Here is a 24,995-nt window from a genome sequence, read left to right as displayed (position 1 = left end):
ATATTCTCTGGAAACTTGCATACTAACATCATCTCTAATAAGCAAATTCAAAATTATTATAACACAATTAACAGAAAAAGAAATATGAAGCTGAAATTTCTTAGAACTGCCCTCCAAAAGACATGACTTGATCACGTGAAAAATTATGAGATCCGATCTAGCCTAGGTCTAAATGAATCGATGGAGGAAAGACTTAGGTCATCTGGACTTAAATGGTTTGGGCATGTTAAACGAATGAATAGCACAAGGTTACCATGTGCTTATTTGGAAAAGAGAATAACAGGTAGAAGACCAGCTGGAAGACCAAGAAGAAGATGGATGGACCAACTGAGGGAAGACGTGGAGAGATGATGGAATTCGGAATCTGTCATGGACAACAAAATCTTTTTGAACAGGTAACTTTGGAAGACGCTCGTTTTCAAACACCCTTCCCGGCTCGCTGGAAGGGCAAACCGATGATGGTGATATGGATGAAGTTAAACAGATGAAAAACAGAACCTTAAATTCTGATAGAAAGGTCCAATAAAGGCAAACATCTAGAATGATCATCTCTAATAAGCAAATTCAAAATGATTATAATGCAATTAACAGAAAAAGAGTCCGACTCGTTGGCTGAACGGTCAGCGTACTGGCCTTCGGTTCTGAGGGTTCCGGGTTCGATTCCCGGCCGGGTCGGGGATTTTAACCTTAATTGGTTAATTCAAATGGCATGGGGGCTGGGTGTATGTGTTGTCTTTATCATCATTTCATCCTCATCACGACGCGCAAATCACCTATGGAAATCAAATAGAAAGACCTGCACCTGGCGAGCCGAACCCGTCCTAGGATATCCTGGCACTAAAAGCCATACGACATTTCAACAGAAAAAGAAATATGAAGCTGGAAGGTGTACATATGGGGAAAGGGGAACAGTTGAAGTATTTTATATGCAATCAGCTCAATTCTATCACCAAAATCAATACCTTCTCTGAAACAAATTAGATTTTTTTTTTTAACCCAGTCCTGGATTAGAAACACGCACAACCAACAAGAGAGAGAGAGAGAGAGCAGGAAATTTCAAGCTGCAGAAATTTTTCTGAGAAATATGGTTTAAAAAACTGAGAATGAGAAATCCTTAAAAACTGTAAGAATATACAACAGAAGGTTTGTGAGGATATGGACATGCCCCAAGGCATGGAAGGAGGAAGAGTTGTAAAACAATGGTTTTATGATGAGTTTAATGGAAGGAGATCTGCTGGAATACTTAGGAAGAGATGGTTGGACAAAGTGAAAGAAGGTGTAACATCTAGATGGGTCAGCTGGGATACATTCCAAAGAAAAGCATGGTACATGGAGAGACTGAAATAAAATGTGCTGATTAAACCACCCCCAGAAAACTGGAGTGAGAAAATTATTATAATGGTTATTCATTTATATTAATAAGAAGAGGATAATGTACAATAAACATCACAACTTAAAAGTGCCCTTTGAGTGGTGCATAATCGATAAAATAACAGTGATCTTCAAATTTCAGCAGCAGTTAAGGGAAGTGATTACAGCTGAAATAATTTGAAAAATGTAATGAAAAATATACATATTTGAAAGAGTAGGTAATAGAAAAGAGAATGAGAAGAAAGGTGGAAGGGCAATTATAAGAAGAGTAAAATGGCTTTTGAAATGGAAAATCAACACTAGACCCTATCTCCAGTATGAAGCAGATAATGAAGAAAACATAGGGAATACAGAAGAGATATGGAGATGACATTCCTTGGCTTACATTGGTGTACTCAGAGCAAAGGTACAGAAAGTAATGCAAGAGAAAGGTTTTGGAAAACAAATGAAAGAATATGTGGAAGCAATGTACAAAATTGTAGCAGCAGTGTCTGGACACATGCGGGGAGGACAGAGTGGTTTTAGAATGAAACTGGACTACAAGGAAATGAAACTGGATTGCGACAAGGAAGTGTGCTGTCACCAGTGTTATTCATAATGGTTATGGATGAAATTGTGAAGGAGACAAAGGTAAAAAATGGGGACAGGGAGCTGAAGGTTTGCAGATGATACTGAGGTAAGGGGAGCAAACAGAAAGGAATTACAAGGGCAGATATACGTACTGAGTGAGATTATGGAAAATTATGGAATGAAAATCAGTGTGGAAAAGAGTAAGACAATGGTGATTACTAGAGGCAAAAGGGAAAGGAAAGGAAAATTCCTTATAAAAGTAAATGGACAAAACCTTTCAATTATGGAGAGCTTTAAGTGCTATACTTGGGAAGCAAACTGATGCAGATGCAGGGCTGGACATGGAGAGGGTTAAAAGAATTCAACAGGGAAATGCATTCTACCAGAGTATGAGAAACCTGGTGTAGAGGAAGAAAGAACTAAGGAAGTGTAAAGAGGTGATATAGAAGTGACATATGCAGTGGAGATCTAGTCACTGACAAAAAGACAGGAGAATAAAATCCAGGCCAGTGAAATTAAATTTTTAAGTATGATGATAAGAAAAACAAGAAGAGTAAATGAGGACATCAGGAAGTAAACTGAAGTGGAAAAGCTTTCGGACAGAATGGAGAGGGATAAACTTAGACGATTTGGACATTTTAAGACGATGGAGGTGGAAAGGATGCTGAAGCAGATGATGGAGACCCAGATAGATAGAGAGAGGGAGGGAGGGCAAGAGGGAGACCCAGACTAAGCGGTTAAAAACGATTGAGAATATTATTTATAATTAGAAGAAACCTGGATGGTAAGACAGTTAAGGAGGACCAATGGTGGTTGGATACAGCAAGATGGAAAGGTGACAAATATCCCAACCCAGTGGGAGCTGGATGAGGGGAATGGATGATGGTGAATAAAAAATATGTAAGTATTTGGAACATTTACCTGTTGTTTTGAACGTAATTCACTCACTCGATTAAATAACAACATTTATTACATTTACGACACTTATAACACATTATTAATACATAATACTGAGTACTAATGGGCTGATGCCCTCGGTAATAGTCAGTCACATGTTCCCGTCTCCTCACGCACGAGGCACCCAAGCTTAACAGTCTCTCATCCCCTTCCATCCACACCACTTCCGGCTGGGTGCTGCTATCTGTCCTAAAGTGGTAGCGAGAAACTAGGTGGTCTAGCCATAGCTAGGCCGGAACATGCTCCCCACCGTTGAATCACCATGATTCAACCGAATTAAATTGCCTGATATCCCCTCATGAGAGTTCAGCTCAAATATCACACAGGCACTGACATACAGAGTTCATGTACAGTAATCAAAATGAGTTGATCATTCAACAAAATATACATATAAACATAGGCAAAACAGAAACATAAGCAACAAAATATTTACACACTGTTAACAGAAGGTACTAAGTAGGTTCACTGTGTCCTCATCCATTATTATGCAGTATGAATTAAGCACACTATAAGTTCTCAGTTCAAATCACACACACAACACCATAATTACACTCTGAAATGAACAAGAAAAAATATTCACATGAAACACATTATGTTTTAGCCACAACGATCCTGTTTAGTTCTCAATAGGTAATGGAATTAATTTGTTAACAGGTCGTTTAAAAAGACCACTGGTTGTTCTGATGGTAGCCACTCGTGCAAGTCCATCCTTCCCAGGGTGAACAGTCTCCACCACAGCCAACTTCCAACAGAGAGGAAGAAGATTGTCCTCCTTCAGAAGAACAACTGTACCAGTAGCTAGGTTCTCCTTGGGACAGGTCCATTTTTTCCTCTGCTGCAGTGAGTTCAGGTAATCGGCAGACCACCTCTTCCACAACTGCTGCTGCATTGACTGGATATGCTGCCATCGAGACAATCTGTTGATGGGCAGGTCAGTAATGTCAGGCTCAGGGATGGTTGTAAGGGGGGCACCAATTAGGAAGTGAGCAGGTGATAAATAATTAAGGTCACTGGGGTCATTAGATAAGGCAGATAGGGGGCGAGAATTAAGACAGGCTTCTATCTGTGCAGTAAGGGTACATAGCTCCTCAAATGTCAATAGCGCATTACCCGCAACTCTTCTCAAGTGGTACTTCATGGACTTGACAGCTGCTTCCCACAGTCCGCCAAAGTGCGGAGAGCTGGGAGGTATAAAGTGCCACGTGATGCCTTCCATCGCTAATGAATTCTTTATCTCTTCACAAAAGCTGGTTGAAAGGAATAGTTTTTGGAGATCCTGCATTCTTCTATTGGCACCAGTGAAGTTAGTCCCATTATTATAGATGATGGAGCATTTCCCACGTCGAGCTATGAATCTCCTCAGGGCTGCCATAAAGGCATCAGTAGAGAGGTCACTCACCACCTCCAAGTGAAGAGCCTTGGTAGCCAGACAGATGAACAATGCAATGTAGCTCTTCATTGTCTGTTTGCTTCTCACATTTCCCCTCTTGACGAAGAAAGGACCAACATAATCAGTTCCTACATAAAGAAATGGGCGACTCTGTTGCACTATGGTAACTGGGAGCTGTCCCATCAGCTGTTCAGCTGTTGACGCCTTGAATCTAAAACAGGTCAGGCACTTGTGGATGACTCTTCGAACAACTGCCCTAGCCGTGGGAATCCAGAATCTTTCTCTTAATGATGCAATTACTAATTGAGCACCTGCATGTAAAAGCCTAATGTGTTCTGCCATCACAACAAGGTTTGTGAGAGCATACTGGGGAGGAAGGATAAGCTGGTGCTTATTGTCATAAGGTAGTTTTGAATTTACTAGTCTTCCTCCTACCCTTAGCATTCCCTTATCATCTAAGAAAGGATGTTAATCTGCAATTTTACTCTTCCTTGAAATGCAGCATTTAGAGTTGAGACTGGCTATCTCTTGAGCATAACACACTTGTTGTGCAATTTTGATACCGGAGTGCAAGGCCATCTGCAGCTCTTGTGCACTTAATATCCCTAACCTCTTGTCTTGAGGATTGGCACTATTGTGAATAAATCACCAACAATATGCAGTAACTCGAGTCAGTCGGGACAGTGACGAGTACTTCAGCATAAGTTCATCCCAGTTTGTACCTATCAACATGACTACAGGAAGTGTGCTTCGTGACTCAGGTAGTTCCTCTTCTGCATGGGTTGAGATTGTGTTTGGCCATGATTCAATGGGCTCAGTTAACCAGGATGGTCCGTGCCACCACAGGTTCATACCTCGTAGTTGTCCTGGAGCAACACCTCTGGATATTAAATCTGCTGGATTGAAACTGGTAGGAACATGTCTCCATTCTGCCTTGTGAGTGTATTCTTGAATTGAAGAGCATCCTGGATATCGTCACAGCCGCTTAATAAATCGTCAACATAAAAATCTCTGCGAACAACTTGTGCTGCTCTGGGGAACTTCGATTCTTCATCTTCAGCAAGTTGCTGCAGGCATCTGGTAGCTAGGAAGGGTGCTGATGCTGTACCATATGTTACAGTTGTCAGTTCATAGTGAGAGGGTGGGTCCCTAGGCGATTCCCTCCAGATAATCCGCTGAAGTTTCCTATCATCTGCATGAACCATGACTTGCCGATACATTTTAGCAATATCTGCGGTGAAGGCAAAGGTATGCATTCTGAATCTTAGAATGATAGAGTAAAGATCCTGTTGTATTGTCATTCCAACCATTAATATATCATTCAATGAAATATTGTTAGAAGTTTTAGAAGATGCATCAAATACAACCCTAGTTTTGGTAGTCGAGCTACTAAGCTTAAAAACTGGATGATGGGGTAGATAATAGCTTCCACCTTCATTCCCTGACTGAGTAGATGTATCCACCTTAACCATATGCCCCATCGCCTCATACTCGTGAAGAAAATTAGAGTACTCATGCTTAAGTGAGGGCTGCCTGCTGAAACGCCGTTCTAATTGAGTTAGTCTTAACATGGCATGATTGAAGGAGTTTCCCAGAACCTCAGGTTTCTGCTTGAGGGGTAAGCGAACTATGAATCTACCTGTAGCATCCCTAGTAGTATTCTCTGTAAAGTGTTTTTCGGTGGCTCTCTCTTCTCTTGTCATGACTCGTGACGTAAGCTCTTCTATTTCCCAGAACCGTTGTAGTTGGGTGTCTAACCTGTCCTCTGACTTCAAGAAACATGTAGTTAGAGTAGGATTTTTCTCTTCCCTACGATGGTAGTGTCCAGCAATAATCCATCCTAGTTCAGTGTCTTGAAGGATAGAATAATCTGGTGATCGAGTTCTGCGCCGAGGTTTCAGTAATGAAAAGAAATGTTCTGCGCCTATTAACAATTCAATGTCACCTGGCTGGAAGAACTTGGGGTCAGCGAGCTTCAAATCAGTGGGCAAGTTCCAATGCTCATGCTGAATGTAACTACTGGGCATGTTACCTGTGATACGTGGAAAGACAGAGCAAGTCATACTCACAGTGAAGTTACTTACAGTGGATTGCAATTCTAACTGAACACTGTACCTTGATTGAGAAATGGAATCATTTATGCCGCTGATTGGTATGGGATTCTTCATTTTCTTAAGGCCTAATCGCTGTGCTAGACTTTCAGTGCAAAGATTAACCTGGCTGCCACTGTCAAGAAGTGCCCGGCAGACCTGCATTTGCCCCCTAGAATCTAGTACCTTGACCATGGAAGTGGACAGCAGAACCCCTACAGGATCTCTTGTATTGCAGTATGTGTGAGAGGAGTTGGATGCAGTTTGATGGGCTGTACCTCCCTCTCTACCTGATGGATTATGTAATGAGGTGTGATGCTTCCTACTACATAATTTACAGCCACGTGATTTGCACTGTTTGGCAGAATGCTGTGTACGCAAACAGTTAAAACATAAGTCCATTTCCTTAACCCTTCTTTGTCTATCTTCCAGACTGAGAGCTGCAAACTCTTCACATTTAAATATCGGGTGATTACCATGACAGCAGGGACGCTTTATGAGACTGGTAGTGGTGTAAGTGTAACGTGGTTGAGTATCCCCTTGAGGTTTAGGCTTATTTCTGTCAGCTTGTTGTCTGTGCGATGGTGCAGTGTGCTGTGAGCTAGGGAAGTTCTCCAGAGCTTGCCGTTTATGCTCAACAAATGACAGCAAGTCATCAAGTGATGGAACCCGAGTGTCTGCTTGTGATAATTCCCAGTCTCGTCTAGTACAAGCATCAAGTCCTTGAGCATACAGTTGAGTCAAAATAACTTCATGCAATGGAATGTTAAGTTCTAGGGCCTTGAGTGCATTCAAATGACTATTAAAAGTGTTAGAGTACCTTAACAGTTCTGTGGCTGTTTCACTGGAGACTGATTTTAAAGTTAAGAGTGCCTTAACATGAGTAGCTGCTATTAGTTTCTTGTTCTCAAATCTGTCCTTCAACATTTTCCACGCTACCTCATAATTTGCCTCTGTGATGGGTAAATTTTGAATTAATTGGCTGGCTGGGCCCTTGAGAACAGATGCTAAGTAGTGAAATTTCTGGACACTTGGCAGATTATTGTTATGAATCATAACTTGAAAACTGTCTGCGAATGAGAGCCAGTTTTCGTATTTTCCATCGAAATGTGGAATGTTAATAGCCGGTAACTTTAAACTCACGACACTGCTGACCTGAGTTCTTCCTGAATCTACCGTGTCGCGTGATGACTCTTCAAGGTTCGCTATTATTTTACTCATTTCGCCCTTTACCTTGTAGTATTTGGTTTCGAATTCGGCACGCGCGTGATCATGAGCTTGCTCGTTTTCAACGTCTCCTAATTCTAATTCTGACTGCACGTCATCAAACTTCGACATTAATGCACTCATATCTTCGTATCGCAGTTTAATTTCATGCGAATTCGAATGTTGTTGAGCGATGAAATTCTCAACGAAAGTTTCCAAGCGAGTAAGTTGCGCTTTAAATCGCGACCTCTGCTTAAGAAGCCTTTGCCTTGTTGAGGATTCCATGATGGAGGGGGTAAGACAATAACAAGGAGAAAAGGAGAAAGCCTTAAATGAATAGTACTGACCTGCCTTCTCAGTTTAGTTTACCTCTGGTGCTGGAACATCGAACCTGGGACTGCCAGATGATGTCATTGAAGTGAACTTCCAAGTATTTCCATGTTACTGTAGAAACTAGTCGTCCATACTACACGCCACGCTGCTTTCACGAGGTCCTCGTGGTGTAGATAATCCGGCCCGGTAATTGGACCATGTTTTGAACGTAATTCACTCACTTGATTAAATAACAACATTTATTACATTTACGACACTTATAACACATTATTAATACATAATACTGAGTACTAATGGGCTGATGCCCTCGGTAATAGTCAGTCACATGTTCCCGTCTCCTCACGCACGAGGCACCCAAGCTTAACAGTCTCTCATCCCCTTCCATCCACACCACTTCCGGCTGGGTGCTGAAGGGTGCTGCTATCTGTCCTAAAGTGGTAGCGAGTAACTAGGTGGTCTAGCCATAGCTAGGCCGGAACACCTGTCAAAGAAAAGCTCACACTATTTTTATTTAAATATCTGATATACTGTATGTGATATACTGTATACTGAATTAAAATTCAAGAAGCATTTGTACATCTCTGCGAAATAACATCAGCTTACACTCGTCTGCTTCTGTCACATTAAACTTATCGCAGCAAGCACCACACTCAACCAAGGTTCCAGACACAGAAGGTACCATATTGCAGAACATTAGTAAACCATTGTCATTTCTTGAGATGACTGTAGGTCTTGAGAATAAATTCTCAGATATCTTGGCCACCTTGAACACACATCTGCTGACCTTAAATCTAATTTGCACTGTCCTTCATAGCATAGCAGTTTTTTAATGTGAGTTTTGTCTCTCAAATATTAACCGGAATGGCAATTACTATTTTATGAATTTCAAGGAAATTTACAAGAAAGTGAACAGATTAGCTCTTCAGAATACATCTTACTACACCTACCGTCTTCTTCGTCCTTGTCAGCTTTCAGGCCACACACATGACAAACATATTCAACCCATTTGTTCATTTCCTCTTCCGACTCTGCAGCTAGGTAGTAGATCCTTTTTGGGGTCTTCACATCAAACATGTGTTGGTACTTCTGCTTGCGATTCTCAAATCTCAGACCAGCATCCACCTGCAAATTGCCATAATTTTAATATCTGGAAGTACTGTACATTTTAGATTAACAATACTGCTGACAACAAAAGTTAAGGGGGTGGGGTTACATCTTTCTCTGCTTAAATGTAATAAAGTTCAAATTTTTGTAGCTCAGCACTATAAATCCAAAACATCATTTTGCTTGTTTAGTATGCAATCATTATTATTCATGAAATAATGTTCAGGTTTTTAAAATGTTTAGTAATTACCTGTCATTTATAATCAAATTTGCATGAATCATTTGGTGCAATCATTTCAAGACTTACTGTATATCAACAACATACTCTAATTACTAAAATATTGCTGTCAGAAATTTTTTTTTTTTTTATTATTTCTATCCCCAGTGAGCTCTGTATAAGTATGGTACCCTTGATTTTTTTTAAAAAAAGTACGTAAGGCACTTAAGAAAATGAAGGGTACGGTAATAACAATGTGGGGCCAGATAATAATTATACCAGTTGAAGTAAGGAAAGCCCTTTGGACGAAGAAGAGTGGCTTGACTCACAGACCTCTTCAGTGACACCATCTGAGACAGGAAAGGGAAATTAGTGAGCAGCAGTTTGATTTCATATATGGCAGAAAAACCACAGTTGCTATGTTTTCTCCAAGACAACAGGCAGAAATGTACATAAAAGACAATAAGGATTTGTCTATATTTATCAAGTTTGAGAAGGTGTATAGCAGCATGCTAAAACCAGAAATGTGAAGATTCCTATGGCAAAAGCTGGTGCCAGAGAAGTATGTTTGCCTAATACAAGATATGTACAAGATTAGTCAAACGGTTATTAGATGTGCAGCTGAAATTACTACTGCATTTCCCATTGAAGTAGAAGTCCATGAAGGTTCTATTATCAGTCTGTTACTGTTTACTATTTTTATGGATGTGCTGACCAAGATGCGAGGGTGTAAGGAAAAAGACAATGGTCAATGACTTTCACTGTTGATGTGGTCTCTGTGTAAAGAAAATGAAGGAAATGGAGAAATGGTTGGAAGAATGGAGAGAAGCACTGGAAAGTGGAGGAATGAGGAAAAGTTGTACCAAGACTGAATCTATGAGCCTGAGAAAGAAGGAATCAGGTATGAAGATGACTAGAATAGAAATCCCAACAGCTAACAAATTTAGATATCTTGGCTCATTTATCCAATAAGATGGTGGACTGGAAGAAGAAATAAAGAGCCGGATACAATTCACAAGAAGAGTAAACGAGGAAGGTGCCCAGTGTATTATGTGGCAGAAAGGGAAATCTTTAACATGACTGGAAAACTCAAAGCCAAGGCCCCTGGACCCCAGCAGCCATTTGCGGGGAGGGGGTGCTAAGAATCTCCAGGCTAGTCATGAGAAAGATAGCAACATGGAATGTTTGTAGCTTGTTTCAAAGTGGAAAGACTCGTAACACCATCAGAGAGATGGAAAGACTCAAGATTGACGTTCGTTGAATTGGTGAAATGTGTTGACCTCACCAAAATTGAAACAGCCTGTCATACACCAAACCATCTGAGATAAACATTGTGATGGGTGATTTCAATGCTAAAGTCGGCCGTGGCTGGCAGGCTGATGTAGTTGGTGATGATGGATTAGGAGTAAGCAATCCCAGAGGTGATTGATTGGTCCAGATGTGGCAGGAGAAGGAGCTTATTATAGCAAACACACATTTCCAGCTATCTCCGCACGCCTCTATACGTGGACCTTAAATGCTGATAGCAGCATTTGGAACCAGGTTGATTACATCACAATTAATATGCAGTTCAGAAAATATCATATGTGTGAAAACATACCCTGGTGCTGATATCAACTCAGACCATAACCTGCTGTTTGCTTCTATGAATTTCAGGCTGCAGAAATGCCTTTTAAATAGGAGTTTTAGTTGGATTAAGATTCAAAAACAACATTGAGCACTGAATGATGAAGTTCAGACAGCCCTACATGTAAAACTTGAAGTTCAAAACAGTGTGAATCTAAATGATGTTGAAGGCACCTGGAATCACATCAAATCTAATGATGAAAGTGAAGTAAAATTAAAAGATACTGGTAAAAAAAAAAAACAAGCCCTGGATGACACAAGAAATTCTGTAGCTGATGGACCAGAGGAGGTCTTTTAAGAACAAAGATCCTGTAAATTACAAAAATTTTCAGAAGTTAATATGACAAAAAGTAAGGAATGCAATGAAACAAAATTACTGAATTCAAAACATGATTTTTTTTTCACCATGTACAAGGGAGTGAAACAAGTAACCGGTACACACAACAACAAGGGTGGTGGAGTTTTCCTTAACAAGAATGGTGATATCTTATCGAGCACAGAAGTGCTTTTCAATATCTATTCAGAAAATTGCTTGCTTTTTGCGGAAAGACTCTAGGAGTTGTGGTTAACGGAGTTATCATAAGTAACATCAGGTAAGCCGATGACACTGTCCTGCTTGTAACCCATCTCCAGGATATAGAGGAACTATTTAATGTCACTGCAGCCAGCAACGCCTTGGGCTTGAGGCTGAATTTACAGAAGATCAAGAGGATGGTTGTGATCTTAATCAAGGTACACACCCAGCATTTACCTGGTATGAAAATGGGGAAACCATCTTCCAGGTTGCCGCCAGTGCGGTTCAAAATCACTGTCTCCCGAACGTAAGTTCTACAGCTAAGTGACCTAAACAGCGTAGACACTAGCTCGGTTTGCAATTAATGCTTGGTGTGGAACAATGTGGTAGTTTTCTTTATACTAACATGCCCTGTGGCCGTACCCACTTACAGTACGTGCCCACACTTCTTCATAGTGCTGACCTTTAGCTCAGAGGGTCCTGGGCTTGATTCCCGACTGGGTCAGGGATTTTAACCATAAATGGTTAATTCCGATGGCTCGGAGGCTGGGTGTTTGGGTAGTCTTCATCATTAGAATTCATCACAGATAGGGTCCTATCCTCATAGACATGCAGGTCGCCTATACGGCATCAGCTCAAAAGACCTGCACCAGGCCTCACCTGAGGCCACACGCCATTATTATTATTATTATTATTATTATTATTATTATTATTATTATTATTATTAAAGGCGAATGGTGAAGATGTGTATCAGCTCAAGAAAGGGAGTGCTTTGAAAAGCAAAAATGGGAGCCCGTGGAGGAGTTCAGTAGTATGAAGAAGAATGGAAGAAATTCAAACCCCTTGATAACTGGGCTAAATTTGCGCCAGTTAGCTTACTTTTACTTCGTTTCTGTTTTCAACAAGCAATAGATAAGGACGAACACTATGTCAGGCTCTGAACTATCCCGATTAAAATGACGCTACATTATAATGAATTAATTATTACTTGTGAAATTAGGATGTGATATTAGATTTTCTTTTTCTTCAGCGTCCATTCCAACTCCTAATGGACCGGGGAAGTTGGCCGTACGGTTAGGAGCGCGCAGCTGTGAGCTCGCATCCGGGAGATAGTGGGTTCGAACCCCACTGTCGGCAGCCCTGAAGATGGTTTTTCGTGGTTTCCCAGTTTCACACTAGGCAAATGCTGGGGATGTACCTTAATTAAGGACACGGCCGCTTCCTTCCCATTCATAGGCCTTTCCTGTCCCATCGTCGCCGTAAGACCTACCTGTGTCGGTGCGACGTAAAGCAAATAAAAAAACAAAAAAACACACCCTCCTATTGGATCTAACGGATTTAATAGACGCCAACGATATAGATCTTCTCCTATATTTAAATATTATTACTAATTTTGACATTATTTATTTTTATATAATAGAATAATTTGGGGACGTTTTATTTACCTAATACTACAAGAGTAACTATAATAGCATGTTGTCATCAGAGATCTTGAAGAGATAAATTGAAAAGGCTGCTAACGTATTTTGTTTCCGCTCGGTTGAGAAGGTAAGGTGGCCCAGGTGGTTCTAGGGAGCATTCAGCGTCGTATCTGACGCATGGCACGTGCCGTGGGTACCATCTGTATGAGGAGTGAGTGGGGAAGGCGACGAAGGATTTGTTGTCTCCGTAAACAAGGTGTCGTATTTTTAGGTATTATTTCGATATTAAATATCTTTCAGAACCTCAAAAGAACTTTTAAAAAATGTGTTCAACTTTAATATAGTTTACGTTAGTTCCAATACATTATTACAAAATTTTAGATGTCGATTTATAAGTAAAACATAACATTTAATACCGGTGTGTACCAAATACATGGATTAATAGTGACCATATAGTTATCTTTCCGACTCTGAGATAATTGTGCTTGAAAAGCGACAAATACAATAAAGGTAATATTGAGTGCTTCTAACAGAATAATTAGTTTAATTGTAAAGTTAGCAAAGACGTCCAAAGTCAACGAGAAATGAACTTATCTGATAGCCTTGGACTGATATAAAAGACTAATGTATATTCTAATAGAGCTTTCTTGACATAGGCGCAATTTTGCATATTGACTAATACACGTTTGGAAACATTGCATGGCAATCTCCGCCTATGGCTCTTTTCTTATTGATGTAGAAGTTGCATCAGCCTCTCAGCACAGGCCAAAGCAAAATGTGGCTTTCACGGAAGTCCTAGTTTCACAGCAGTAATGATATGGAAGCTGCTGAAGTATGAGTGGTTCGTTTTTTTTTTTTTTTTTTTTTTTTTTTTTGTAATGAAATTCGGAACACGACTATTAAGTTTGGATGTTATGAAACACGCAATTTACAGGGCCGGTCACACTCAAACAGCACTTTCTGGCCCAGTGAGAAAAGCAATGGCGAACTATCTTCAATTCTCACCATGCCTTGCAAGCCTCGTTGTGGAGCCATTGTCGGTTTTCCTATAACCGAATAACATTTAGCGGTGTTATTTGAATACCCAACCAGACTCCAGACTGAAGACTTAACAGATACAGTACCGGTAATCTGCAAGCAGAAAATCACCCTGAATGGAAACACTTTTGAACGGGTATCACACTTCCAAGTCGTTGGGATACTGGCTATCACAAAAATGGGATCTACATGTAGAGTTTAAAACTAGAATCAGCCTTGCAAGAAGTGTGTTTGTGAAATTAACATATCTTGTGTGCAACCGTGACCTCTGATTCGAAATCCGTCGGTCAATAGTGAAGTGTTGTGTGTTATAGGAGCTGCCTTTACGATGCCGAAGGAAAGGTTGTCACCGAACCGACTGCAGACGTTCAAAATGTGGATGTATCGCAGAATATCACAAGAAGATCACAAGGGTTGAGCACGTCACGGTCACCAACGAGGAGAAACTCCGTCGTATCTGGGAAATTATGTGAAGTCTTAATCCTCGCAAAACGCAGAAAAGCGAACTATTTCAGTCACATCTTCCGAAATGACTGTTGCAACTGATTTTAGAAGACAGAACAGGAGGTAGGCGTGGATGTGGGCGGAGAAGATGATCCTGGATGCGGAACATCCACTATAAGGCAACTCTGATACGTTGGTCGCCAATCTCCCATGAGGAGAAGGCTCCAGAGGAATTACTGAATCTCTAAAGATTTAGAATACTATCGGTTAACAATTACTTGTTAGTATTCTCTAAGAGATCTCACATATTAAAATAACTATAACATAATGTAGTTAATTTCCGAATTGAATTTGAGGAGTGGAATACGTCTTTGTCATGCGAAAGTACGGGGATAAAGGTCCATTCTCGTGAAAAGTAGCAACATCAAACGAGGGTTAGTTTCACGGGTTAATAAATAAAAGTTAATTTACCAAAAGCTTTTTTTTCTTTCGTTGCAAACTCTTGGAATCTACACCAACAAATGCGAGCAGGCACGCTTTGTGTTTTACGCGACTATTAATCTAAAATTATAGACCACAATACCTATAGTTTTAGCTAAACACTGAACCACTCAGACGTGATGATCCATTTCGAAAATATCACTTCTAACCAAGATTTGAACCACGCCTATCCTTGTAAAGAGTAAGGGACGAAATAACATGACAAAAAACTGTGCCTTTCGTAACAACTTGTTCTGTACAAAGATGCTGGCTGCGGGCATGTGAGGGGAATGGGATGTTAGATTACGAAGGAGACTCCAAAAGGCTGGTGGAGCTTTGCCCTACACTTTAAAACAATGATCATCACCATTGTCATTTATCTACTCAACTAGTGGATTCAGGTGTAGTGGGCAATAGAAGCAGAGAGAGATATATAGGCCACGATAAGACTCCATACGCAGAGATTTCAAAATGAGAAAAATGGGCGCATGAGAGGTCACAAAACTAGGAGCAATTAAGGAGGCACACAAAATCTACACAGATGCTTGTAGATAGACTACTAAAGAGCACTGCACACATACAATATTTTTATTTTTTTTATTTGGCATTTCCTGGCGTAGTAACCGAGTGTTTATCTATATATTGAACCCATGACCTTTGTGCCCTAAGAACATTATGCATAAATTAACACTGAAATTAAAAGTTGGATTCTCGATAGCATGGATTTGACACGTGACGAGGGGGTGATTACCTTCGGTCCCACGCTCTGGGGTACGTGACGTCAGCCACACGTGTCGACGGCGGAAGAATCTCAAGTCATTTTTGTGAACTATTTCAAAGCGCGTGTACATGGCGTGATCCAAGCCAAGTCAAAAAAATATAGTGCCTATCAAAGGAGGTCAATCATCTCACAAATCGAACCCGTACACATTTTAAATGTCCATGAACACTACCGCCAGAAATGTAGCAAGCATGTAGTCACTTTCAAAACTCTTGAAATTACAGTTCAGTTAAGTCAGAAAATTTATAGAAATTTTCTTCTCCGGCATTTGTGATACAAAGCGGACGAAAAAAAATTGTTGAGCTGCTCTGCGAAATCAAACAGCAAAAGTAGACTGAGTTCAACTGCAGATTTCAGCCATTGTGGCTAGGTCTTGTCTCCATGAGGAGATAGTTTTCTTGAGTGAAATAATTGTACCAGATAGGACGGTCAAAGTGCTGAATAAATTCTAATGTGATTAAGTAATTCGTGTGCGGAAATAATTATAGTCCATCGTGTGCGCTCAGCAAACAAGTGAAGGGTATTTTCTTTTTTTTAATGCTTTATTCCAGGAAACCTTAAGAAAATTAATAATGAACTGTGAAGCCATGAATGTAAAAATGGCTAAATAAAATGCCAGGGTCGCAGGTGAGCCCTATGACGAACAATGGTGTGACTACATGAGGTAGGTGACTTTCCATCTTACTACCTCTTATATCTTGTCTCATGATCCCTAAAAGTGTATTTGAATGGGGATATACGACGCAGTGGTCACCCCTACTAAGTTTTGTAAATGTTGAGAATACGACTAAAAGAGTCATTTGTTTCATTTTCCACTTGGATAAAATTTTGAAGTCTTGCGAGTGCCGTATAATGTTGTAAAAAGTTATTGAATAGGGTTTCGAAGTGATATCACGTCCAATGTAGATCGTCATCCGTGTGAGTGTACTGCCTATATTTTGTGATGTCAAATTAAGATGTTCATTCGACGTAAATCTTTCCTGTCTGCAATTTGACGTTAATAATTTAGGAATCCATGGTTACTCATTTTCAATCGAGTGGAAGCGCGCTGTCGGTTGAGAACCTAGGGTGATGAATTTGGTCACGGAGAGAAACGTTTTTCTAGGCCCATTTTAAACTGTGTCTGACTGACAATAAAAAGATCTAGTAGAATGTTTCAGTCATTTCTCGTAAAAATCAAGTTATTAAATACGATATCATTTATGCGAAGTTATTCATGATTAATGCATTGTGCAATATTAGACGTCGAGATTTCTAGTGAGGATTTTATTCCAGTTCTTTGTCGATGATAATTGTGGAGCTGGGAAACAGAGGTTAGTTTTGTTGGTATGAGATTTGTGAATCAGGTTGGACCTGTCATTGAAGCCGGGACATAGAAGCCCGAGGAATGTTTTATATGAGCTGAGATGAGATGTGCGAATCAGGTTAGAGTCCTGTCATTGAAGCCGGGACGTGATAGCCCGAGAAATATTTTATAATGTTGGGAATGGAAAGAAATACATAGAAATACATAGAAATCCATAGCAGTATTAATTGGCGACGCGTATAATTAGTGTGGGCATCTTGAAGCTTAATCTGTGCATTTTGTTGGTTAGAATATCGTATTTGTTTAATTTTGTCGGCAGAGTTTAAAGAGAGCATTTTGAGAAGCCAGTCGACTGGAATAAACCAGGTGTTTCACGTTACTGCCAAGCGAACTTGGGGACGAGAGGCCTCAGCTGTGATAACGGGACAGGCGTGGAATTGAGACTGTACTGTATTCTCGGCCGGGGAAAACGTTAAAATGCTGGATTTAGTTGAAATTCATAGCCGGTAATGATCTGAGTATTGTGAAATACTGTAAAATTTGTTTAATTGGGGACGTATTGAACATTTGAAATCACGAACTTTGAGTATAAGGAACAGAGTAACCAAATTCAGGGTTGTCCAAAATATAGAGCGATGGTCGTGATGATTGGTTTGTCTGTGAGGGGTGTGCAAAATTCATAAATGGTATGACGAGATATGACATCGTAATTATATGGCGAGTTGTTTGGTTTGTACGTAGATTCTTAGGATATCCAAGTGTTAATAACGGTTAGGACTAGATTAGATTTTAAAAGTGTGAGATCAGGAGACAAGATATATAACTGGACATGAATTATGTAACAATTCTTTTCCAGCCAGATAAATATCACGAGATTGAATTCACGTCATAGCTGCTTAGAAATTTGTGAAGAAACCCGAGTCCGCGGAGATAAAATTTACTGTTCTTTAACATTTCGCTAAATCATTTAAATTTATTTAATTATTAAATTCAGTGAAACCGCATTTGAAATAACTTTAATCAAGCGAATAACTTGGAGATGCATTCTGGAAATTTTAGTTTGTTTTTCTGGGGGAATATTTAAATATAAAGTAACGATTAAGGGGACATATCCGAAGGAAATGGATTTTACTGCCACAAAGTTTGTGAGCATTGCTATTGTTGTAATTAATGAACTTTGATTGATTGAGCAGTGAATGTGCTGGGGATAGTAAAGTGGAAACTTTGGTCATCAACCGATGTAACTTAATTGTGTTTAGCCTTCAGCCTAGAAACTTGGATGGTCAGGGGGTCATCAACCTCAGCGACTTGGATTAGGGCCATATGCCATTGTAGCATCATTTCCTTGCGGTCATCATCCACAATGACTTTATAGTAACTTAGAAGATTAGATGTCGGTCCATGACATAGACGCAGGTCACATCGATTCAATTAAGGGTCCATGCCGTAGAACCACTGTGTGGCACACACCGATTGGACGGCCTTAATTATACCCAGAGTCCAGAGTTCGTGTTACGAGGGCTGGACCATAACGAATCACTATGATGGTGCATGTGGTCTCACATGGAAGCCGAATTTAAGGATTTCCAGACTTTCCTTTCTTAAATGATTAATAATTGAGACAATGGTTTCTAGTAATGAATGCCCGTCAGGCAGTTACGTTAAAGTCTCACACCAGTGTTCTGACGTTTATGTAAAAATGATTGTGGTGTCCAGTGGACACAATTGACTTCTATGATACCGTTGACATATCAGATTGCTTCAGAATTTTCCTGAATAAATAGGAATCTTTTAAACAGACCTTTCATTCCAGTAGATAGATTAGAATTACTGAACCCTACCTTTACCTCAGCAAGTGACGAAGAACCCGATACGACCCAAGATACAGATCTCATGAACTTTGCTGATAGGTAAGAAAGGTAGGTATCCCTCAATATGGACCAAAGGGTTCAATATATATATATATATATATAATAAGAGTTGTGTCTGTACATTGCTCAGAATCTGAAAATAATGATATTTCTGTATCGGTCATGTCCATAGAAACAAGAAAATGCACTTTTTACTTTTCCGTAATTTCTGTATGTCTGTCTGTCTGTATGTACACGCATCACGAGAAAACGGTTGAAGAGAATTTATTGAAAATCGGTATGTGAAGTCGGGGGATGAGCCTCTACAATCTAGGCTATAAATCATTTTACTCACCTGAGTGAAATGGTAGTTTAGGGGAAGGCCTAAAATTGAATTCTCAACTATTTATGTTGTTAGTGGTCTAATGAAAATCGGTATGTGAAGTCGGGGGATGAGCCTCTACAATCTAGGCTATAAATCATTTTACTCGCGCTGAGTGAAATGGTAGTTTAGGGGAAAGCCTAAAATTGAATTCTCAAATATTTCTAATTAGAGCTGTGATCGATGAATGCTACATAACTAAGGTTATATAGTATTAAATTTCCTATTATTCATGTCTTATACATTGTTACCGTACTGGCTATGATCACAAAGATATTCATCAATTTGGATTTTTGTTACTAAGTCCATATCAGCGCCGAGTTAAGAGAAAATGGGTAACCAGTATTTAATGAAAATCGATATGTAAAGTCGGAGAATAAGAAACTACAGTTTACGGAATAAAGCATTTTACAAATCACAGAGTCGAAAGAAAACTAAATGTGAAGGCCTACAATATAGAAAGCTCATAACATTGATCAACAATAACATTACATTGACCATTGTTTGTCGTGATGTGCTTTGTGTCTTCTGTTGCCCCTCATCTCCGGTAGATAGGATTAACTGCTGCGTACAGAGTATTTTTTATTTGATTTACGTCGCACCGACATAGATAGGTTTTATGGCGACGATGGGATAGGAAAGGGCTAGGAGTGCCTTAGGCCTTAATTAAGGTACAGGCCCAGCATTTGACTGGTGTGAAAGTGGGAAACCACGGAATACCATCTTCAGCGCTGCCGACAATGGGGTTCGAATCCACTATCTCTCGGATGCAAGCTCACAGCTGCGTACCGCTAACCACACGGTCAACTCGCCCAGTCGTACACAGTGTAACAGCCTGCCTGAATATTGATGGGAAGTAGCTGGGGAGTTAGGTAACTTTCTTCTTTAGCATGCCATTCCCCTGGTTTATAAATTTTCTGATACTACTGGTACGTAACACACTGGATCATCATAGCATTCGGGCTATTCAATCCCTACTCTGAGGCACTGATTGGAATGAACAGTGTGTATATTTAGCGGAATAATGGCAGATGAGTGTTCATGGCAATCTGTGGTCTGGTCATCCCAGCTCTGGAACTTTGGACTATTAGATTGGCACCGCAATCTAACCGCAGCACTGTTCGTTAAAAGTGATAAAACGTGCGGCTTTCCATTTGATCGAGTATTTTATATGATAGCATTGCTTTTAATCCCTACATTCATACTTACGTTTTTGTAATAACCTATGGAATTTCAGTTCGGAAAACCACAAAGTCAGTCTTTCTGAGAATCCCGTAGCGAAGCGCGGGTACATCAGCTAGTCGATTAATATTTGTACGAAGATTAGGAGTTCAATTCCCGCCGACAGGATTTGAAGACAGGAAAAACCGTAACACGCTATGTCATTCATGACGGCTAGTAAAAGATCCCGGTATGAACACCCTGGACATTAATCCGACAAAATTATCTAGGTATTTTAGTCCGTCTATCGTCCGGCTCCATGGTTTTGTTAGCGTGCTGGCCTTTGGTCTCAGGGGTCCCGAGTTCGATTCCCGGCAGGGTCGGGAATTTTCACCATAACTGGTTAATTCCCCTGGCACGGGGACTCGGTGTATGTACCGTCTTCAACCTCATTTATTATTATTATTATTATTATTATTATTATTATTATTATTATTATTATTATTATTATTATTATTATTATTATTATTATTATTATTAGTCCGTCTATTGAGTTCTTTGTTTCACTACCACAAGAGCTGACTATGACTGCAAGTAAACTTTGATGGTGTGACCTATTGGGGATGGCGTCAATTTAATATTTCGGCAGTCAAACCTTACAAACTACTACGAGTACATTATTATTATTTACGACATATTTCACTATCTTTGTAGATCAGCGGTAGAGTGTCGGCCTCCGGATCCCAAGATAGCGGGTTCAAACCCGGCAGAGGTAGTCGGATTTTTGAAGGGCGGAAAAATATCCATTCGACACTCCATGTCGTACGATGTCGGCATGTAAAAGATCTCTGGTGACACATTTGGTGTTTACCCGACAAAATTCATTAAATCTCAGCCATAGACGTCCAAGAGAGTTTCGGTTTACTCGGTGTGCCATCTAGTGGGGGCCTAGAGTAAAACGGAACGTCGAAATTGATGAGCAGACAGCCAGGTGGCGTCAAATTGAAATGTCTGCACACGGTAGCTGAGGTCATACGATTATTATTATTATTATTATTATTATTATTATTATTATTATTATTATTATTATTATTATCATCCTATTCATTAACACGTCTACAAAAACAGGTAATCCTGCGAATAATCAGAGAATCAGAGAATCGGGCCTCTTGATAACACTATCACTAGGTAAAAGGACAGTGGATAATTAACACTGCTACGGGTCGAGCCTATTACACTTCTCAGTATCCAGACCCAATTCTCGTACAATTAGTTACCGCAGGAATATTATACGTATCATGATAACAACATGTCATTTTCCGTATGCGGTTTTACTGCGAGAGTCTTACAAAATTCGACAAAACCTCAACAACCAACCATTAGGAAGTTTATCGTATACGCTGACGCAATATACAGTGGAAGAGACTATAAAAGACACATGAGTAAATCATAATCATGATACGTCAGTATCAAGTAAAAGACTGAAGTAAGAGTACAAACGTTTCCAGCGTTAGTAGATTATACTGAACCATTTTCAAATCGTCACAGCAACTCATTAGAATAGATAGCAACGTGTTCTATAATCTGCCTCTTTCTGTGAGATTCAACAACAATAGTACATTGTTCGTTCAGAATCATCCTGAGTCAGACAAGTGAAAAGACAAAACTGCCTGCTACATCGAACTGAACTTCACAGAACTCGTATTATATCTTGTCCGTACATAAGGAATAAACGAGGGTGACACAGTACCTGGCCTTTGACACAACCACAAATGGTTAATAATGATGATGATCATGATGATGCTTGTTGTTTAAAGGGCCTAACATCTATATCATCGGCCCCTAATGGTACGAAATGAGACCAAATGGAACGACAATTTAAAAGTCCAAAAATCATCCACTGAACAGCATTCAAAACATGACGACGAAGAATGAATGAATGGATATGAATTTAAAACCATCAGTGGATCCAGCCCGTAATGCCCCACATTCCCAGAAACTAGCGTTGAACAATAGTATTGCTGACTAAGGAACTGCTTCTAAAGCACAATCCTGAATCGACGATGCTTGTAGTCTAAAGGGGTCCAAAATCCAGATCATCGGCCCCTCATAATGGTACTTATCACTAGGAAAGTAGAATCATGGTATTTGACATGTTGCGGTGCTAATCAAAAGTAGCGTAGACTCGCGGTATTCCACACATTATGGTACTACTCACAGGTAATGTATTGCGCACATGTAACACAGACCTATGGTGTTTCTCACATTGCAGCGCCATTTACAGGCAACGCAAACCTATGGTGCTCCTCACATAGGTGTACTAATCACAGAGACTCGTACTATCCCGTAGTGTTCCTCACATAGTGGATACTATCATAGGCAGACCCATGGTGTCGCTCATAAAGTGGTACTAATCACAGGTACTGTAAAACTCACCCTGATTCACACACTGTCGCTACTAATCACAAACCTGTTGTGTAACTAACATGGTGGTTCTACGCGCCAAGTAAAAGCGACTCGTGGTGTTCTCCGCGTGGTGGAACTAATTACAAGTAGTCTCATGGTTCTAATTCGATCATCCCTTGGTCGCCTCTTACGACAGGCAGGGGATACCGTGGGTGTATTCTTCGCCTGCGTCCCCCACCCACAGGGGGATGTGTGTTTGGTCCGCGAGAGCTATTTTATTTCGCTCAAGTCCGCCGGCAAGCCGGTTAGGACCCTCCTATCCGCCACCTGGGACGCGCCACGTGAGAGTATCACCTCTCTCCTTGCTACGCCAGCGTAGTAGGTTCGTGGCAAATGGTCAATATTAAATTTATTAATAGCTCACGTTTCATAACAACAAATGCATTGTTAATTTGTTAAGACATTTTTGGAGATGGATTTAACGTAATATTTCTTTTGGAGCAGAAAAGAACTGTTCAACGAATGAACAGCAGGTCGGAACACCCTGTTGGCAAGTAACGAAGATAAAGCGATCGAATAAATATTAAAACAATCACTCCAAACGACCATCATTTAATTGCAACAAAACACACTGATCCACCATCCACTTAAACCGTAGTTTTATGCAACCCATAGTTTATAGACGACCTAAAAATAGCAGTCCCTGTTCATATACATGATTATTACAGACGGAATCGTTAGCAAACTTGTCAATTCAGTGATAAAAAAAGGTATTGAATATCAAAACGATCGCGGCTGGGTAACACGCTGTAACAAGAAGCCTATGAACAGGTATAACATAGATGGCGAACCACCTCCTCTTGGCTAGGTTTCGTCCTAGCTAAGGAGGCAAAAGCACGCAACTTCATCGTTAAGTAGCATCATTGTTGTGAAATTGTGCTTCATCTGAAAATAATAATATTGATTAAAATAAAAAGGCTGCGCCATTGCCCACTTTGATGTTATAACCATTCATAAAATATTCGCGAAGCGTTGAAGTCAGATTGTGGAACTTCTGATGCAATTATAAATGGTGCGAATGAAATGTATTGTTATCTGATACTCGCATAAACACATGACCAGCTAACGTTGGTCTGTGTACTATATATATATGACCAAAAGTAGGAATTTTTGTGATCCTAAAATTCGCATAAGATATTAAGCAACTAAAAATAAAAAAAAAGACCTAGGTGCAATACTTCAGAAGATATTAATTATTGAAATTCGCATTTGCAGCTTTCGCTAATTTTATTACTAACGGTACAAAGTTTTCAAGACATCGAGTGGCGATGACTCAAACTGCTGAGTAACCCAGTTTGTAAAGAAGACGCAAGAAGTAAAACCATAGAAATGCAATTTTTAAACCACAGACACTTTTCCAGCTCTGTTCTAAAATTTGCGTAACTGACTTTGGGTCTCTTTTCCGCGCAACGAATCACATATGAGGAATGTCTAAAATAATCCTTTCAATCTTCATGATGACTAGACCTTTTTTTATAAAGCATATTTAACAGGAAGTAGCCTTTCAAGTGCCCTACTTGCAGACAAGCGTTGTTCAAGGTTGGTTTTCTTCTCCCAGGAAAGCGCTTGTGATGCAGATGTTGCGACTTCTGCCATGTACCATCCACACATGAGTACCTGAACAGTTTAGCTCAATGCGTTATGTCTGCTAGCTCTGCATTCGGGAGACAGATGTGTTCGAATCCCCCTGTCGAGCATCCCTCGAAGTGATTTTCCGTGGCTTCCCATTTCAAATCCAGGCAAATCCCGGGTGGTATCTTTCTCAAGGACATCCTTCCCATTTCCAACCCGTACAATTATACCTACACCCACAGACAGCACTCTCACGTGTACTAGGAAAAGTACATACAAAACTACGGAACATGTCCTCAGACAACCTCGGCACTAAAATCCATACGACCGGGCGAGTTGGATGTGTGGTTAGGGCGTGCAGCTGTAAGCTTGCATCCGGGAGATAGTAGGTTCGAACCCCACTGCCGGAAGCCCTGAAGATGGTTTTCCGCGGTTTTCCCATTTTCACTCCAGGAAAATACTGGCGCTGTACCTTAATTAAGGCAACGGCCGATTACTTCCCACTCCTAGGCCTTTCCTATCCCACCGTCGCCATAAGACTTATCTGTGTCCGTGCGACGTTAAGTAAATTGTAAAAAAAAAAAATCCATACGCTAAAAAATAACAAAGTAACAACAGTTGCGAGTGTAGATTAGTAAAGAGAATTTTGCTCACTTCCACTACACGAGTGAATGAACAAGCTTTTTGTTGGCATATTTCTTTCTTTCTTTCTTTCT

General features: G+C 40.2%; 1 protein-coding gene across 2 annotated transcripts in view; it reads right to left on the bottom strand.

Annotated features, from left to right (window-relative positions):
* Positions 1–24,995, bottom strand: part of dos (daughter of sevenless) — a 317,510-nt gene that overhangs the window by 16,791 nt on the left and 275,724 nt on the right. For both annotated transcript variants that reach the window (XM_067142689.2, XM_067142690.2), the window contains one exon: positions 8,865–9,039. In XM_067142689.2, the coding sequence (XP_066998790.1) occupies positions 8,865–9,039 (175 nt within the window). The remainder of the gene's footprint in view (positions 1–8,864; positions 9,040–24,995) is intronic.

The sequence above is a fragment of the Anabrus simplex genome, chromosome 3, assembly GCF_040414725.1.
Source record: "Anabrus simplex isolate iqAnaSimp1 chromosome 3, ASM4041472v1, whole genome shotgun sequence".
Lineage (NCBI taxonomy): Eukaryota > Metazoa > Arthropoda > Insecta > Orthoptera > Tettigoniidae > Anabrus > Anabrus simplex.
Note: the sequence above shows the minus strand (reverse complement) of the source record. Positions and strands in the feature narration are given on the sequence as shown.